We start from the raw sequence: 19,266 nt of genomic DNA, 5'->3' as shown, positions 1-19,266 counted from the left end.
TAAACTCTGCAATTGAAATCATAACACAAAGAGTGGACCATATGGAATCCAGAATCTCTCGCCTGGATGATGAAGCAGCCGACAACAACCAGAAAATGACCACACTCCAAGAAACGGTGAAGCTTCAGGGCAGACTAATCCAGGAACTAATGGACAAAGACAAGAGATATAATCTGCGTATAATTGGAATAGAAGAAGGAGCCGAATACCAGAGCAGAGGGCTTAAACATGTTCTCAATAAAGTTATTGCAGAAAACTTCCCCAATCTCACAGGGGACCCCATCCAGGTAACAGAAGCCTATAGGACACCTGGCAGGCCAGACCCCAGAAAAGCCACCCCAAGGCACATAATATTCAAGACTTCAGACCTCAAGATTAAAGAGCAAATTCTGAATTCAGCCAAAGCGAAGAAGGAAATTTTCTACAATGGGAAGAGAATCCGAATAACAGGAGACCTCTCTACACAAACCTACCAAGCACGAAGTGAGTGGAAGAACACCATCCAAGTACTACAGGCAAACAATATGCAACCCAGGATTAAATATCCAGCGAAATTGGAGTTCACATTTGAAGGGAAAACCAGATCTTTCCATAGCAAAGAGGATCTAAAGGAGTATGTGAATAAAAAGCCAGACCTACAGCGAATTCTAAGAGGGGAATCCCACCCAACAGAGATCGTACAAGACACACAGACAGAAACAGATGGAAACGACAATAGCCAGAGCCCAAGAGAAAGAGAAGCTCACTAAAGACAAGAAAAAAAAAGAGGAAAAAACAGCCCAACAAGAAGAAAATGGAAGGAGGGGCTGGGGATATGGCCTAGTGGCAAGAGAGCTTGCATCGTACACATGAGGCCCTGGGTTCGATTCCCCAGCACCACATATACAGAAAACGGCCAGAAGTGGCGCTGTGGCTCAAGCGGCAGAGTGCTAGCCTTGAGCAAAAAGAAGCCTGGGACAGTGCTCAGGCCCTGAGTCCAAGGCCCAGGACTGGCCAAAAAAAAAAAAAAAAAAAAAAAAAAAAAAAAGAAAATGGAAGGAGAAAAAAACACTCTTATCCTTGATCTCTTTGAATATAAATGGTATAAACTCTCCGATAAAGAGAAGCAGACTGGCAGAATGGATCCGCAAACAAAAAGTTGGCATCTGTTGTCTACAAGAGACCCACCTTACAGCAAGGGACAAAAACAGGCTCCGAATGAAAGGATGGAGCAAGATCTTCCAAGCAAACGCACCTACCAAAATGGCAGGTGTAGCCATCCTGATCTCAGACAAGCTGGACTTTTCATTAAAATCAACTCAAAAAGACACAGAAGGACACTACATTTTAATACAAGGAAAAATCCAAAATCAAGACATCACGGTGATAAATGTATACTCACCAAACAAAAGAGGCCCTACATATGTCAAGCAAATTCTCACAGAATTACAGAACAAGATAGATGCAAACACAATCATGGTGTGTGACCCCACTCTTTCCAAGAGACAGATCCAACACCCAGAGGATTAGCAAGGGAGCTGAGGACATAAGTAACACCATTTCCCAAATGAATCTGACAGACCTATACAGAATCTTCCACCCTACAGAGACCCAATACACCTTCTTTTCAGCAGCCCATGGATCATATTCCAAAATAGACCACGTCATAGCCCACACAAAGAACCTCAGCAAATACAAAAGTATTGACGTCATCCCATGTATTATATCTGATCACAGTGGATTAAAGGTAACCCTCAACAACAAAGGATACCACAGAGGCTATACACACTCTTGGAGGCTAAACCACACACTGCTATCCAACACTTGGGCCACAGACCAAATTAAAGATGAAATCAATGAATTGATAAGCCACAATGACAATGAAAACACATCACAAAGAAACCTATGGGACACATCTAAGGCAGTATTGAGGGGCAAGATCATTGCCCTCAGCACTCACATTAAAAGAATGGAAGTAAAGCAGGTGAATAACCTCACAATGACACTAAAACAACTGGAGAAACAAGAAATGACAGAATCTAAAACGATTAGGAGGGGAGAGATCACAAAGATTAAAGAAGAGATAAATCTGATTGAAAATAGAAAGACCATTCAACAAATAAATAAGACTAAAAGCTGGTTCTTTGAGAAATAAACAAAATTGACAGACCCCTTGCAAGACTTACAAAAAAAAGAAGAGAAGAGACTCATATACGTAAAATCAAGGACTCCACCGGAAAAATTACAACAAGTGCACACGATATTCAAACAATCATAAGGAACTATTTCCAAAACCTCTACTCAGCAAAAAACAATAATTTTACAGAAATGGATCAATTCTTAGAGAAGTACAAACTGCCCAAACTGAACCAAGAAGAAATAAATCAACTAAATAAACCAATAACTTACAGTGAGATACAGGAGGTAATCAAGAACCTCCCAACAAAGAAAAGCCCAGGCCCAGATAGATTCACCAACGAATCTACAAAACCTTTAGTGATGAGCTAATACCAATACTCCTCAAACTCTTCCGCGAAATAGAAACAGAGGGAGAAATCCCAAACTCATTCTATGAAGCCAATATCATACTCATTCCCAAACCAGGCAAAGACCCAACAAAAAAAGAGAACTACAGACCAATATCACTAATGAACACAGACGCAAAGCTCCTCAACAAAATATTAGCTAACAGGATCCAGAAACTGATCAAGAAAATCATACATCATGACCAAGTAGGCTTCATCCCAGTCACAAGGATGGTTCAACATCCGTAAATCAATCAATGTAATTCACCACATAAACAGATCTAAAATTAAGAATTACATTGTTATCTCAGTCGATGCGCAAAAAGCCTTTGATAAAATACAACATCCATACCTATTAAAGGCTTTGGAGAGAACAGGAATAGATGGAACATTCCTCAAAACAATAAAAGCCATATACAACAGACCAATTGCTAATATCATATTAAATGGAGAGAAACTTAAATCATTCCCCCTAAACTCAGGAACAAGACAAGGATGCCCACTCTCCCCACTTCTTTTGAACATAGTGCTGGAATCCCTAGCCATAGCAATAAGGCAAGAGGAGGACATCAAAGGGATCCACATCGGCAAGGAAGAAATCAAACTATCCCTATTCGCAGATGACATGATCTTATATCTGACGGACCCAAAAAACTCAGTCCCCAAACTCCTACACCTATTTGGCAAAGTAGCAGGATACAAAATCAATCCACAAAAGTCAGCAGCTTTTCTGTACACCAGCAATATACAAACAGAAAAGGAAATTATGGAAATAATTCCATTTACTGTAGCCAAAAAATGAATAAAGTACCTAGGAATCAACTTAACCAAGGACGCGACGGACCTATTTAATGAAAACTATAAAAATCTAATAAGGGAAATCAAAGAAGACACAAGGAGATGGAAAGACCTCCCATGCTCATGGGTAGGCAGAATCAATATACTGAAAATGGCCATATTGCCCAAATTGTTATACAAATTCAATGCAATACCTATCAAAATCCCAGCCACATTCTTCACTGAAATAGAGAAACCAATCCATAAATTAATATGGAACAGCAAAAAACCTAGAATAGCCAAAGCAAATCTAGGCAAAAAAAGCAGTGCAGGAGGTATCATAATAGCAGACTTCAAGCTCTACTACAAGGCCATCATAACAAAAACAGCATGGTATTGGTATAAAAACAGATCGGAAGACCAATGGATTAGAATTGAAGACCCAGAAATAAAACTGCACTCTTACAGCCAACTGATATTCGACAAAGGAGCTAAAGACATACAATGGAATAAACATAGCCTCTTCAACTACTGGTGCTGGGAGAACTGGGCAGCCATATGCAGAAAACTCAAAGTAGACCCAAGCCTATCACCATGCACCAAGATCAACTCAAAATGGATCAAGGACCTCAACATCAGACCTGAATCCTTAAGGGAAGTACTGAAGGACAGAGTAGGAAAGACACTAGAACTTATAGGCACAGGAAGGAACTTCCTGAATAGAGTCCCAGGGGCACAACAAATAGGGGAAAGACTCGACAAATGGGACTACTACAAATTAAAAAGTTTCTGCACAGCTAAGGACATAGCCACCAAAATAGAAAGACAGCCAACAATATAGGAAAGGATATTTACCAGCACAGCAACAGACAAAGGCCTGATATCTGTCATCTACAGAGAACTCAAAAAACTAAGCTCCTCCAAGCCCAATAAACCTATTAGGAAATGGGCAAAGGAGCTAAAGGGAGACTTCACAAGAGAAGATATAAAAATGGCAAAGAAACACATGAGGAAATGCTCAACATCCCTGCTAGTAAAGGAAATGCAAATAAAAACAACCCTGAGATACCACCTCACCCCAGTTAGAATGGCCTATACTCTGAACTCAGGCAACAACAAATGCTGGAGGGGGTGCGGGGAAAGAGGAACCCTTCTCCATTTTTGGTGGGAGTGCAAATTAGTACAACCACTTTGGAGAACAGTATGGAGGTTTCTCAAAAAGCTCAACATAGACCTACCCTATGACTCAGCCTACCACTCCTAGGCATCTATCCTAAACAGCAAACCCCAAGATATCAAAAAGACATTTGTACTTCCATGTTTATCGCGGCACAATTCACAATAACCAAAATATGGAAACAACCCAGATGCCCCTCCACAGATGAATGGATCCAAAAAATATGGTACTTATACACAATGGAATACTACATAGCGATTAGGAATGGTGAAATATTGTTATTCGCAGGGAAATGGTCAGAACTCGAACAAATAATGTTGAGCGAGACAAGCCTAGAACACAGAAAACAAAGGGGCATGATCTCCCTGATATATGACTGTTAACAAAGGGAGACGGAGAGACAGTAGAGACCAAGTCTGTGAAACCAAAAACTGCTTGTCAAGTAGTATTCCCCACAGGAGTGAGGCAGCGTCCCAACAGTATGTAACTAAAACCAAACAATTACTCAACATATAAAGGTCAAAAATTGACCTCTCAGTGGAATGCAATAGCTCAAAAGCTAGGTATGTACATTCATATAAGACTACTGTCTACATATTGTCTAATATCAACATTACATTTAAAGCCCTAGGTGAACTTTCTTGGGCGTGGCCACGTGGCTACTGTATATGTTCTTGATACATTGTATATTGTATATATGTCTACCTGACCTAGAGAAGAGATAGAAAAACAGGACGTAAGATATCACAAGAAATGTACACACTGCCCTACTATGTAACTGTACCCTTTTTGCACAACACCTTGTCATAAAATTTGTGTTCAATTAATAAAAAAATAAATTAAATAAATAAAAAAAAAAATCAATGGACCCGATCGCCAAGGCTGAAATCAGGAAAGCAACTCCTTTTGCAATAGCCTCAGAAAACATAAAATACCTAGGAATAACCTTAACCAAAGAAGTGAAAGACATCTATGATGAGAACTTTAAAAACATGAAGAACAAAATTAAGGCAGAACTAAGGAAATGGAAAAACCTCCCATGCACCTGGATTGGGGGGATTAACATAGTCAAAATGGCAATATCGCCAAAAGCTATCTACAAATTCAATGCAATACCCATTAATATCCTAACACCATTTTTTTTTAATGAAATAGAGGAAGCAATCCAGAAATTCATCAAAAGACCACAAATAGCAAAAACAATCCTAAGCAGAAAGAACAGTGCTGGAGGAATTACAATACTCAGCTTCAAGCTGTATTATAAAGCTATAGTAATAAAAACAGCTTGGTATTGGCACTGAAACAGGCCTGAAGACCAATGGAACAGAATTGAAGACCCAGAAATGAACCCACAGAACTATGCCTACTTAATCTTTGATAAAGGAGCTAAAAAAATAGGATGGAAGATAGCCTCTTTAACAATTGGTGCTGGCAAACCTGGCTCAAAACCTGCAACAAACTAAAACTAGATCCTTATATATCACCCTGCACCAAAATCAATTCAAAATGCATCAAAGACCTTGAAATAAAAACAGATACCCTGAAAACACTAAAAGAAAGTGTAGGAGAAACACTTGGGTTCCTTGGCACAGGATGGAACTTCCTTAACAAAGACACAGAAATGCTAAAAATCAAATAAAGGATGGACAAATGGGACTGCATCACACTGCAGAGCTTCTGCACTGCAAAGGACATAGTGCGCAAGATAAACAGAAAGCCCAGAGATTGGGAAAAGATCTTTACCGGCCATACAATGGACAAAGGCCACATAGCTAAAATATATGCAGAACTAAAAAAATTACATTCCTCCAAAACAAAACCGCAAAGAACCAATAGCTCCATCATCAAGTGGGCTAAAGATTTAAAAAGAGACTTCTCTGATGAGGAAATGAGAATGGCCAAGAGACATATGAAAAAGTGCTCTACATCACTGGCCATAAAAGAAATGCAAATCAAAACAACATTGAGATTCCATCTCACCACAGTAAGAATGTCCGTTATCAAGAAAACTAACAATAATAAATGTTGGAGAGGATGTGGCCAAAAGGGAACCCTACTTCATTGTTGGTGGGAAAGTAAACTGGTTCAGCCACTCTGGCACACGGTATGGAGATTCCTCAAAAGGTTAAACATGTAGCTCCCCTGACCCAGCAGCCCCACTTTTGGGCATCTACCCAAAAGACCACCAACAAGAACACACTAAAGCCACCAGCACAACAATGTTCATCACAGCACAATTTGTCATAGCTAAAATATGGAACCAACCCAGATGCCTCTCAGTAGATGAATGGATCAGGAAAATGTGGTACATATACACAATGGAATTTTATGCCTCTATCAGAAAGAATGACATTGCCCCATTTGTAAGGAAATGGAAGGACTTGGAAAAAATTATACTAAGTGAAGTGAGCCAGACCCAAAGAAACATGGACTCTATGGTCTCCCTCATAAGGAATAATTAGCACAGGTTTCAGCAGAGGATCACAAGAGCCTAATAGCTATGCTCTTATGAATGCATAAAATAATGCTAAGTGAAATGAACTCCATGTTATGGAGACAATTGTTATGTCACTGTTGTAATTAATTTCAACATGCCATGTGAAACCGTAGCTTCTATTGCTGATGATCCTCTTGTACCCCCTTCCTGTGGTTGTACCCGGACTATCACTTTATCTTATCTGAGTACACTGGAAACTGTATATACTGGTACTAGAACTAGGAAAGTGAAAAGGAATATCAAAATCGAGAGACAAAGGATAAAAAGACAAACGACTACAAAAGCAATACTTGCAAAACTATTTGGTATAAACCAACTGAACAACTCATGGCGGGAGAGGAGAGGGAGGTTAAGAGGGAGGAGGTAACAAACAGTACAAGAAATGTACCCAAGGCCTCACATATGAAACTGTAACCTTTCTGTATATCACTCTGACAACAAATAAGAAAAATTTAAAAAAATTTTAAAAAAAGTTAAGGGACAGGAAACTTATTTCTGATCTAGGCACATAAGAAACTAAAATTCACCAGGACATCTTAACAAATAAATAACTCAAAAGAAATCAACAATTCCTAGATCCATATGAAAACTGGTATACCACCAGCTGCACAGGTCTTACACACCTGTAATCCAAGCAGTTTGGAAGCTGAGAAAGATCAACAGCTCAAGGCCAGCTTAAGGTATGTATTAAGACTTTATTGCAAAAAACTGATAGGTATGTAGTACTTATTAGCATGAGCAAGCCACTGGATTTCATCCTTAGCTACAACGTTCTATGCGTACTATGCCTTAAACAGGCTTTTTATCACACATAAGTAGATGTGTATCATAAAATCTGGGAATGTAGCTAATGAAATGAATGAAAAGTGCCCACTTTTTTGTATGTGTGTGCCAGTCCTGGGGTTAGGAGTCAGGGCCTGGGTACTCAAGGCTAGCACTCTACCATTTCAGCTTTTTGCTGGTTAATTGGAAATAAGAGTATAATGGATTTTCTTCCCTGGTCTGGCTACAAACCATAATGCTCAGATCTCAGCTTCAGGAGTAGCTAGGATTTACAGGTATGAGCTACCAGTACCCTGCTTAGTGCCCACTTAAACGGGCAGCTCCAGAAAGCAATGAAGTTATTTCCTCTGTTGATACTTTATCCTGATCTCTTTTCAGTTTCTCTACTTACACAGAAATGTTACGTTAAAAAATTATAGAAAATTCATCATTTCACTACACTAAGAGTATTAAAGAATTAAAGAGTATTAAAGAATAAATAAAGAGTATTAAAGAATGCTAAGAGTATTAAAGAATTTCATAACATTAAAATCTTATTTTTTTAAGGATCTCCAATTCTTAAAGTATCTCCAATTAAAAGTACTTATACTTGAAGGAAAAGTAAATAGTAGAATTTAGTGGTACTTATGATACAAGTGTGAGCAACTACCGTTTCATTGGGCGAGTATTCATCTTCTGCCTGTTATAGAGCAGTCTGTTTGCAGTGCAGGCTACTGCTACAGAAGGATCAAGACACAGTGGTTCAGCTGTAGCCAGAATCAGTTGGCTCTCAAGCAACAGCTTGTCTTCCTGAAATGTATATAACAGACATAGGTTTTCAAAGAGTAATCATACATGTCACTTAAGAAATATTCATTGTAAGACTATAGTAAAATGCAGTAAATTCTAGTTCCCAACACTAGTGTATAAATTTCAGAAACTTGACAACAATGAGAAAATAACAGGAATCTAGTAATTTGTACATTGTATGAAATAGTCAAACTGTAAGAGTGAATATTCATCAATCATACAAATACTTAAAATACCTACTGTGTGCTAAGCTTAGTTCTAACTACTGGGGATAAAGCAATGAACCAAACAGATAAAATCCTCTTTTCTCACAAAACTTACAGGACTGTAATGAAACACAGCTCTCTTGGTTAACTGAAAAGTCTGATTCTACACTTTGCCTAACTACATTATGTCAGGTTTGCTTAAACTTAAAAAGGTAGTAACCTGCTGGGACTTACTGTTAAAGTTGGCTGAGGGAGGGATTATCGAATGTGTAACGAGGCCTTTAACAGGTAAAGCTCAAAAAGGCATACCAGTTTTTTACAGAGAAGAGTCAGGCTTACTGGCAACTCCTTTGTACATCTACTTAAAGGTAGTAATAAAAAAAAAATTAAACTAAACCCCCAAACCAAAAAAACTAACCTGGGTCCATTTATGGTTATCACTTGTTAGTGAATGAACATCACAGATTAAAGTCTGGAATAAAAATTTAAAAATGAATGGACATTCTTACGAACATATGGAGAAATAAATCCTGTAAAAAATAAACTTCTCAATTAAGCATTCCATACCTGCATGGTTGGTCGTAATAGGATGTGCCTGCTTTGGTAATTAGGAGGCTTCATATTATTGAACTGCCTATAGTCACGTATTTCTGCTATGACACACCCACAATGAAAAATATTAACCTGTTTTTGAGGAAAAACATTTATGTGAATATAATTTTTCAAAAGCCTTAAAAAGTGAGTTTATATGGAACATTTCACATTCTTTTTTTTTTTTTTTTTGGCTAGTCCTGGGCCTTGGACTCAGGGCCTGAGCACTGTCCCTGGCTTCTTCCCGCTCAAGGCTAGCACTCTGCCACTTGAGCCACAGCGCCGCTTCTGGCCGTTTTCTGTATATGTGGTGCTGGGGAATCGAACCTAGGGCCTCGTGTATCCGAGGCAGGCACTCTTGCCACTAGGCTATATCCCCAGCCCACATTTCACATTCTTGATCAACTTTTTCCTCAGCAAAACTCCCAATATTGCTGAAGTTAAAAGGCAGCAAGGAAAAAACAAAGGAGAATAGGGTAATGACTGTCAAAGCCGGCTATAACAAAGTACACACATAAAGGCCAGTTTCTGGCCCCCAACTTAAAAAACCTTCATAAATAAGTCAAAGAAGTTCCCTTCTCTTCTTTCTTTTCCATGTATGTGTCTGTGTGCCAGTACTGAGGCTTGAACTCAGGGCCTGTCTCTTAGCGTTTTCACTCAAGGCTAGCATTCTACCACTTGAGCCATAGCTCCACTTCTGAATTTTTGCTGTGTAATTGGAGCTATAGAGTCTCATGGACTTTTCCTGCCGAAGCTGGCTTTTCATCGGGATTTCAATATCTTTGCCTCTTGAGTGCTGAGATTCAAGGTATACCCTACCACACCCAGTTTTCCTTCATAAAAGGGAGATTTCAATTGATAACCTAATAGCTCTAATAAGTTTTGAACTGAATAACCTGCACATTTTTCTAGTACATAGGTTAAAGTATTCCACCATTTTAAAAATAGTAATGCAAAATGTATCATTTCTTGTTCTTAACATTGTTGAAAACACTGGTAAAAATTAAGTATCATAGCTAAGCTTGTTATCACAGGAATAGGGAGGTGGAGGCAGGAGGACTATTAATTCAAGGCCCAGCTGGGCTACAAAGCAAGACCCTGTTCATGTCCCATAAAAGATTAAATATAATTTATCAAATACCAAAGTTAATACATACATATGTATATAAAGTATATATATTTGTAGGTCGTGGGTCTTGAACTCTGGGCCTGGGCACTGTCCCTGAGATCTTCAGCTCAAGGCTCTACCACTTTGAGCCACAGTGCCACTTCTGGTTTTCTGGTGGTTAATGGGAGATAAGAGTCTCATGAGGGGCTGGGAATATGGCCTAGTGGCAAGAGCGCTTGTCTCGTATACATGAAGCCCTGGGTTCGATTCCCCAGCACCATATATATAGAAAATGGCCAGAAGTGGCACTGTGGCTCAAGTGGCAGAGTGCTAGCCTTGAGCAAAAAGAAGCCAGGGACAGTGCTCAGGCCCTGACTCCAAGGTCCAGGACTGGCAAAAAAAAAAGAGTCTCATGGACTTTCCTGCCGGGGCTGGCTTTGAACTGCAATCCTCAGATCTCAGTCTCCTAAGTAGCTAGGATTACAGGCATTAGCCACCCGGCCTAAAAATTGTATTAATATGTATTTATATTGACATTTAACTGCAGGCAGGACACTGTACAGAAGAAAAGTTTATACCTGAGATTTTTCTAGAAGATCAACTAGAATAGGAGGTAATTCTTCTGCATCTAAGTATTCAAGCAATTCTCCTTCTTCATAAGGTAGTCGAATGGTCTCAGAATCTTAAGTTTTAAAACAGAAGGTTTATTGCAATGTTTAGGAAAGCCAAAAGTTTAGGTACATAATTTAAATTTTAAAAAATTTAAAGAAAAAAGTAAAATGAAATTTTCTAATGTCCTTCTTTAATTATAAGTCAATCACATTACTAAAAGACTTGTTAACAGTCAGCATTTTAGACAGAAAGGGAAAAGCAGTCTAACATATTATAGCAGCACATCGGACACTGTAGCACAGTTCAAATCATAGCTATCAATTATCAGAACATAAAAGTAACTAATCATTTACTACACATTAATTAATCATATCTGGAAAATAGATGATACCTCATCTAAAAATGTCTACTCTCAGAACAAAATTCTGTTGGCATCCAATGTTTCAGATTACTGTAGCGAAATCTAAGAGTATATACAATAATATTCTCAGAAACAAATATTTTTATAAAAAATATTAAAAAGGCAATGTATCTGCTTAATTTTGAAGGTTCCAGACTCAAAATACATTCAAAATGAAGTGCATATTACAGTTTCTTATGGTATCTTTGAATACAAACATCAATAAACATACTAACAATAAACTAAATTTCACAATTATTTAAAAATTATGTCTTTTATAAGGTGACCTAAAAGACATATGAATTAGAATACTTTCCAAATGCCTGTTCAGTAAGGATAATCACATATACTAGAATAATTTCAAACATTCTAGCAAAAGTCATAAGGAGAAAAACTGGGAATAAAAGTCGCCTTTTATCACTGTCAACACTGAATAAGTTAAAAAACTAATTTTTACATGAAATATCCTGCTCCTGGCAGTTATTTTGGATACTGTGGAGGTCTTACCTGATCCATTTTTTCCCCTGAGCATCAGAGAATATCCCTCATTTCCTGGGTAGAGATTGACCACCAAACAGGACAAAGTTTCTTGTATAACAAGCTTTTCTAACAAGTTCACATTTCTTCTTAATTTCTGCTTTAAGAAGAGGCAGAGCTCATGAAAATAATCCAATATAACCTTGAAAAATGCTACAATTTCACAAAACCAGATCTGAATCAGTCTACTGGCATTCCTTCTACACTGTAATCTTGAATAGATGGGGAAGATTTAAAGTATTATGGGGCAGCAATATAAACTTTATTAATTTTGTTGGTTGTGGGGCTTGAGCTCTAGGCATGGGTGCTGTCATTGAACTCTTTGGCTCAAGGCTAGCGCTCTAGTAGTTGGATCCACAGCGCCACTTCCAGTTTTCTGGTGGTTATTTGGAGATAGGAGTCTTACAGACTTTCCTGCCCCAGCTGGCTTTGAATTGCTATCCTCAGATCTTACCCTCCTGAGTAGCTAGGATTACAGGCGTGAGAGCCACCAGGGCCCAGCTTAAAATTAATGTTTTTTTTTTTTGGTGTTATCAAAAGCTTTTATGTGAAATAAAAGATTCCAAAGATATAATCTTATTTTGATTCATAACTATTAAGGTTTTAACATAGATATTGTAGGAAAGTTAAATACTTTTGTCAGTACCAGGGTTTGAAATCAGCTTTGACTCTGATTGTTAGGCTGGAGCCATGCCTCTTGCACAGCTTTTTGTGAGATTATTTTTGAGATGGACTCTTGTGGACTTTTATGTCAAGGCTGGTTTCAAACCATGATCCGTTCAGCCTCCTGAATAGCTAGGACTGCAAGCATGAAAACTTAATGTTTATGTAATACTACAGTCTACGTAAATTAATTAACATCAAAATCAAACTGGAAATCCTTAAAGCAATAAAAATATTAACTACTTTAGGCAGAAAACAAAAATACCATTAAATGTGAATATGTTAAAATACAGGTAAAAGTGTTGCTTAGTGGTGGAGTGCTTGCCTAGCATGTGCACAAAGCCCTGGGGGGTTTGATTTCTCAGTGCCACATAAACAGAAAAAGCCAGATGTGGTGTTGTGGCTCAAGTGGTAGAGTGCTAGCCTTGAGCAAAAGATGCTTAGGGACAGTAGCCAGGCCCTGAGTTCCAGCCTCAGGACTGGCAAAAACAAAAACACCTATAAAAGCATATTAATGAAGAATTTGAGCCATTGTAGCTGTATGGCGGCAAGTGCACATTTCTTCACTATTTCAAGCCTATAGTAGATCTAAATAAGTTTTTTAAAAAAGACTTGTATTAGCTGAGGGGCTGGGGATATAGCCTAGTGGCAAGAGTGCCTGCCTCGGATACACGAGGCCCTAGGTTCGATTCCCCAGCACCACATATACAGAAAACGGCCAGAAGCGGCGCTGTGGCTCAAGTGGCAGAGTGCTAGCCTTGAGCGGGAAGAAGCCAGGGACAGTGCTCAGGCCCTGAGTCCAAGGCCCAGGACTGGCCAAAAAAAAAAAAAAAAGACTTGTATTAGCTGAGATATTGAGTCTAAAAATATCTGGTTGGTAAGAGGAAATAATAAATAAAAATTTAGGCAATGCTCTATAAATTCAGTATATAACAGCTTCTTAGGAACCATCTTAACTTAAAAGTCCATCAGGAAATAAAATGTACATACATCAAAATCCACAATTTTAGAAATGTGTATGATATATAACTAGCAATCCCTTTAACAATTCCTTTAATTCTTTTAACACTTTTTTTTCAATTATATTTTTATGGCACAGATTGGAACTTGATCGAACTTGGGACCTAATGCTTTCACTCACTGGTTGGCACTCTACTGAGCCACCCCTCCAACCCCTCCTTTTTTTTTTTTTTTTTTTTAAATCAAAGTATCCAAAATTTTACTTGGAAAGATGTTTGAGTCAAGAATATTTACTTTTTGCAAGGTCTCAACGGAACCAACACTGTTTTTTTGTACCTTATACAATAAATATGTTAATATTAAACATAGAAATGATCAATTCTGCACCTATGACTTCCACTGGGAAACTACAATCGGAAAATTAAGAAAACTCAGCAAACTCTTAACTTTAATGTAAAAACCAAAACAAATCGCAATAAAACAAAAAATGCACCCAGTAGCACAGTTTTGTAATCTTGTGCATTGGGAGGTGGAGGCAGGAGGCAGGAGGAACAGGGACAAAATTTGAGACCAGCCTGGTCTACCTAGTGGACCTTGTCTCAAAAACGAATGAAGGAATGAATGAATAAATAAATAAAACAAAAACACCAAAATTTCTAATTTTTTTTTTTTTTGCCAGTCCTGGGTCTTGGACTCAGGGCCTGAGCACCGTCCCTGGCTTCTTTTTGCTCAAGGCTAGCACTCTGCCTCTTGAGCCACAGCGCCACTTCTGGCCATTTTCTATATATGTGGTGCTGGGGAATCAAACCCTGGGCTTCATGTATACGAGGCAAGCACTCTTGCCACTAGGCCATATTTCCCAGCCCTTTTTTTTTTTTTTTGCCAGTCCTAGGCCTTGGGCTCAGGGCCTGAGCGTTGTCCCTGGCTTCTTTTTGCTCAAGGCTAGCACTCTGCCACCTGAGCCACAGCACCACTTCTGGTCGTTTTCTATATATGTGGTGCTGGAGAATTGAACCCAGGGCTTCATGTATACGAGGCGAGCACTCTACCACTAGGCCATATTCCCAGCCTCAAAGTTTCTAAAATTTTAAGTCTTTTTCAGTGCAAGAAAAAAATGTCTCCAGAATGCTGACTCGAGACAAAATTAGATAAATTCAGAGTATGTATACCTTTTCAAGAAAACAAGTTACAGTTGGAGAATGATGGAAGAAGTGACTGATCAAGATGCATTGTACTCATAAATGGACATGTTGAACCGAAACCCCTTGAACTATTTAAAGATAAAGAAAAAAGGAACAAAGGAAGGGAGGGAGGGAAGGAGGGAGGGAGGGAAAGCAAGCAAGTTGTTTCTTACTGAGTTGATTCTAGTTAAGAGTGGAGGTTGGAACCTTTAAAGAGTCAGACAGTATAAAAAGCTGTGGACCACATGCCGTGTTTATAACTTCTCTTCAAAAATAGATTTTAAAGATAAATACAATAATGTAAACACAATAAAATATTTGGCATGTGGACAGTTTAAAATCTTTGTGATGGGTAAGTCCCACGTATCTTAGTTGTGTCTGTGAGACATGGATAGAACATTATGTGGATTATTGCAAGTTTCACAAGTATATACATATTTTATGTCAGAAATTTAATACAGGAATCATACTGTAAGATTTATAAAAGTATCATTTGTTTTCCTAATGTAAAGACTTTAAAGGCTAGACACTTATTAGAATTACACTATTCTTTATTTTTTGGTGGTCCTGGATCTTGAACTCTGGGCCTAGGTACTGTCCCTGAGCTTCTTTTGCTCAAGGTGTGAGTACTCTACCACTTGAGCCACAGCACTACTTCTGCCTTTTTTGAATAGTTTATTGCAGATAAGAATCTCATGGAGTTTCCTGACAAGGCTGGCTTCAGAACCAAGATCCTCAGATCTCAACCTCCTGAGTAGCTAGGATTATACCACCAGCACCCAGATGAATTACACTATTTTTTTTTGCCTAAATGAGTTTTTAAATTAAAGACAAAAGAATCTCATAGAACCTTTAAGATGCCAGCCATGAGTTTATTTTGAGACAAAATTTACTTTTTATTACCATAACTGAATTTTCTGTATGCCTATCTTTTACTTTGCAGACAAACCACCATGAGTTACTCTTGTTTGTACCTAAGTTTACAAGTACTTTGCTCACAACTTTCTAGTAAGATATTCTGTTACTCAGTAAACACTACTTCACTTCTACCCACCATGGCAGTGCTACCTGGTGCCACATTTAAGAACTGGCACAGGGTCTGGACCATTGAAGAACTGATGAAAGTCTGGGAAAAAAATGTTAGTTCACCCACAAGGATATAAACCATTAACTGCTTGAAACATAACTCAAATTAAATATCTTCCTTCTACTATATATTTTGAAAAGCTGCAATATAATAAAAAAGTATACTTACCTTAATCTCTGGTTCTTTTTCACATTCTTCAACATACAAGTCATAAAGTTTTTGAAATATAGATTTTCTAAAAAAATTAGTAAAGACAATATACAAAATAGCAATGTTAATAAATAATGATGATGAAATATTACTTTTCTTTAAAACAAGATCTTACTATGTAGCTAAGGCTGGCCTTGAACTCAGCCTCCCAACTGTTGTTATTGTAGGCCTGTACTACCACCTTGACAACTACCCTGCTTTCCAAGAAAACTGGGATTGGATGGGCTGGGGTATGTTATTTAACATCAATTTACGAACTCCCCAAATTGAGTAAGTCTGGGCTGGGAATATAGCTTAGTGGTAAAGTGCCTAGCATGCATGGGTTCGATTCTTCAGTACTACTTGTACAGAAAAAGCTGGAAGTAGTTCTGTTACTCAAGTGGTAGAGTGGTAGCCTTAAGCAGAAGAAGCTCAGGGACAGTGCCTAGGCCTTGAGTTCAAGCCCTAGGACTGGCCAAAAAAAAAAAAAGGAGAAGTCGAATATGCTCAGAATTTGACGTTTTTTTTTGACCAGTGCTGGGGCTTGGGACTCGGAGCCTGAGCACTTTCCCTGCCTTTTTTGCTCAAGGTTAGCACTCTACCACTTGAGCCACAGCACCCCTTCTGGCTTTTTCCTATATATTTGGTGCAGAGGAATCAAACCCAGGGCTTCATTTGCGAGGCAAGCACTCTACCACTAGGCCATATTCCCAGCACCTTGAAGGTTTTTTTGTTGTTGCTTTTTGATATGGCAATAAGCCTTGAACTTAGGCCTGAACTCATGGCCTGGTCACTGTCCCTTAGCATCTAGCTCAAGGCTAGCTAGCATTTTACGACTTGAGCCACAGTTCCACTTCTTGCTTTTTGGTGGTTAGTGATGAGTCTTAAGAACTTTTCTGCCTGGACTGGCTTCAAACCATGATCCTCAGATCTCAGCCTCCTGAAGTACCAACATCCTGCCAGTGTTTTTAATTTCTTTACATTTGAGATATTTGCGTATACCACTTTAGGACGGGATTACAACTTAGACACAAAAATTAGTCATTTCATATTCATTCACTTATACAATTATATTGAAGATAATTTTATGCAGTATTTCTTTTTATTATGCCTTCATTGTGATTAAAACCAGTTACAAGAAGTCGGATGCAATATTTTCTACTTGTAAGGTTCGGTGGTACCAAAAGTCTCAGACTTTGGGTTTCTAGATAAGAGATGCTTAGCCTATATATGGAAAGAACCTAAACACATTTCTAACCCAGTGATTAGAAGCAATTAGGCAATGGGTTAGAAATACCTTAATGAATCCCAAACATTATCAACTAATCCAAGATATTATCCATTAAACATTCATACCTTCCACTGGATAGGTATTTCCTTTTAGGAGGTCTCTGTCGAGCACTTTCAATGATATACTGAAAAAAAGTTTATAAAAAGTTTGTCTTTTGTTTTGTGAATGGACAACTATATTAAGTACTATATATCAAAAATAGCTAAAATAGCCACTTAAGTCACCTAGGTGCCTGACACATACTAAATTATACCTTGCAAGAAAAAGCTCCTTAGCTTCTAAATGTACAGTTATAAACAAGTGAAAAATAAACTGCTCTAAGATTTAACACAATTATTGTTATAAACTGTTGCATTTCACAAGACACAAATATACTCAATGCTTTATTGCTATTAAATATGTGCTTAGTGTATTAAAAATTGTATATTCAATTGCAAGGTTTCTGTTTCTTATTGTAGAGAATTTCTCAAAAGCAGAAAAATAAATGAGTTTCCACATGTAGACATTCTTACATAACCAACACTGTAATCAAAACAAGATTATTTCCATCACAACAAAACTAAAATAATATATTCCTTTGATGATAATATACAAAAATCTTAAGTTTTTCTTAGTTTCTAACAACAGTATTTCAATGTGTAGCTTAGTCATGCCTCACCTCTGCACGATCCAAAGCTAGTTCCAAAGCTTGTTGCTGTTAAAAAAGAAAGTGTTTTTGGTAGTATTAGTTATTTCCACAAAAAGATCATTTAGCAAAAATATGACAGTCTTAAAATGCTTAAATGTCTCATTTCCTGAAATAAGTCCAAAGTATTCTTTTTTCTCTTCTCCAACACACTGTATGATGAAAGCATATAACAAGAAAAAAAAATGACTGAGTGGGGCAAACTGAACACAACAAACTAGATAGAAAAAATGGTGTCTCCAGTGAGTACTTGTTGTGGCAGATATGTCCTCAACATCTGGTCACTATTTCCTTCAAACACCCAGGAGGGATATCACAGATACTAGAAATACAAAATACAAGGTGAGATCGGAATCTGCTGTGACAATTTCATTTTTTTCTCTAAAAATCGGGGCATGGATAGATCCCAGGAAGATAGGTAAGATAAATACTTCCTGGTTCGTATTACCAAACAGGGTTTATTAACTCATCATTGTTATCAATCAGTAAATGAATTTACTGTCAAATACCTTATTTATTTTGCAGTAATGGAGTTTGAATTAAGGGCTATGCCTTCTAGGTGGGTTCTCTACCAGCTGAATGACTCCTCCAGATCTGTTATTTGTTAGTTATTTGAAGATGAGAATCTATAGAATTTTTCTGCTTGAATTGAAACCCTCCAGATTTCAGCCTCATGAGTAGCTAGGATTACAGGCATGAGCCACAGGAGACTGGCTTATCAAATACTTTAAAAATAACAATTTAAAAATCTAATTTAAAATAAAATTTGATAATTAATATTTAAAATATCAGAAACTATTCCCCCCCTTCACAGGGTTTAATTTTTATTATAGTATTGGGGATTGAACTCAGGGCCTCACATTCCATTTGAGCCATGTTACCAGTGCTTTTTTGCTTTAGTTACTTTTCAGATAGGTTTATTAGTATTTTTTTTCTAGCTAGCCTCAACCCTGATTCTTTTACTTCCGCCTCCCAAGTAACTAAGCTTACAGGCATGTGTAACTACACCTTACCTTAGGCTTTAATGTATTTTCTTTCATTGTTTTGTGGTGCTGGGGGTTTAACTATTCTAGGAAAGTGCTTGTACTCTAGGCATGTGCTCAGTGAGCTATAACAAGCCTTCAGGCTTTAATGTTTCAATGGTAAAAGATAAATCCCAGTTGCATATTAGTGGCTCACACTTGTAATCTTAGCTACTCTGACTAGGATCTGAGGATCAAGGTTTGAAA

At 37.8% G+C, this 19,266-nt stretch overlaps 1 protein-coding gene across 18 annotated transcripts in view; it reads right to left on the bottom strand.

Annotated features, from left to right (window-relative positions):
- Positions 1-19,266, bottom strand: part of Supt20h (SPT20 homolog, SAGA complex component) — a 47,634-nt gene that overhangs the window by 25,492 nt on the left and 2,876 nt on the right. For 11 of the 18 annotated variants that reach the window (XM_048341473.1, XM_048341483.1, XM_048341479.1 and 8 more), the window contains exons 4-11: positions 18,011-18,046; positions 17,418-17,476; positions 16,041-16,107; positions 11,952-12,081; positions 11,011-11,114; positions 9,301-9,417; positions 9,152-9,205; positions 8,388-8,527 (exon numbers count right to left, since the gene is read on the bottom strand). In XM_048341473.1, the coding sequence (XP_048197430.1) occupies positions 8,388-8,527; positions 9,152-9,205; positions 9,301-9,417; positions 11,011-11,114; positions 11,952-12,081; positions 16,041-16,107; positions 17,418-17,476; positions 18,011-18,046 (707 nt within the window). The remainder of the gene's footprint in view (positions 1-8,387; positions 8,528-9,151; positions 9,206-9,300; positions 9,418-11,010; positions 11,115-11,951; positions 12,082-16,040; positions 16,108-17,417; positions 17,477-18,010; positions 18,047-19,266) is intronic. The other 7 variants (XM_048341477.1, XM_048341480.1, XM_048341485.1 and 4 more) reach the window with 2 other exon arrangements.

The sequence above is a fragment of the Perognathus longimembris genome, chromosome 3, assembly GCF_023159225.1.
Source record: "Perognathus longimembris pacificus isolate PPM17 chromosome 3, ASM2315922v1, whole genome shotgun sequence".
Taxonomy (NCBI): Eukaryota; Metazoa; Chordata; class Mammalia; order Rodentia; family Heteromyidae; genus Perognathus; species Perognathus longimembris.
Note: the sequence above shows the minus strand (reverse complement) of the source record. Positions and strands in the feature narration are given on the sequence as shown.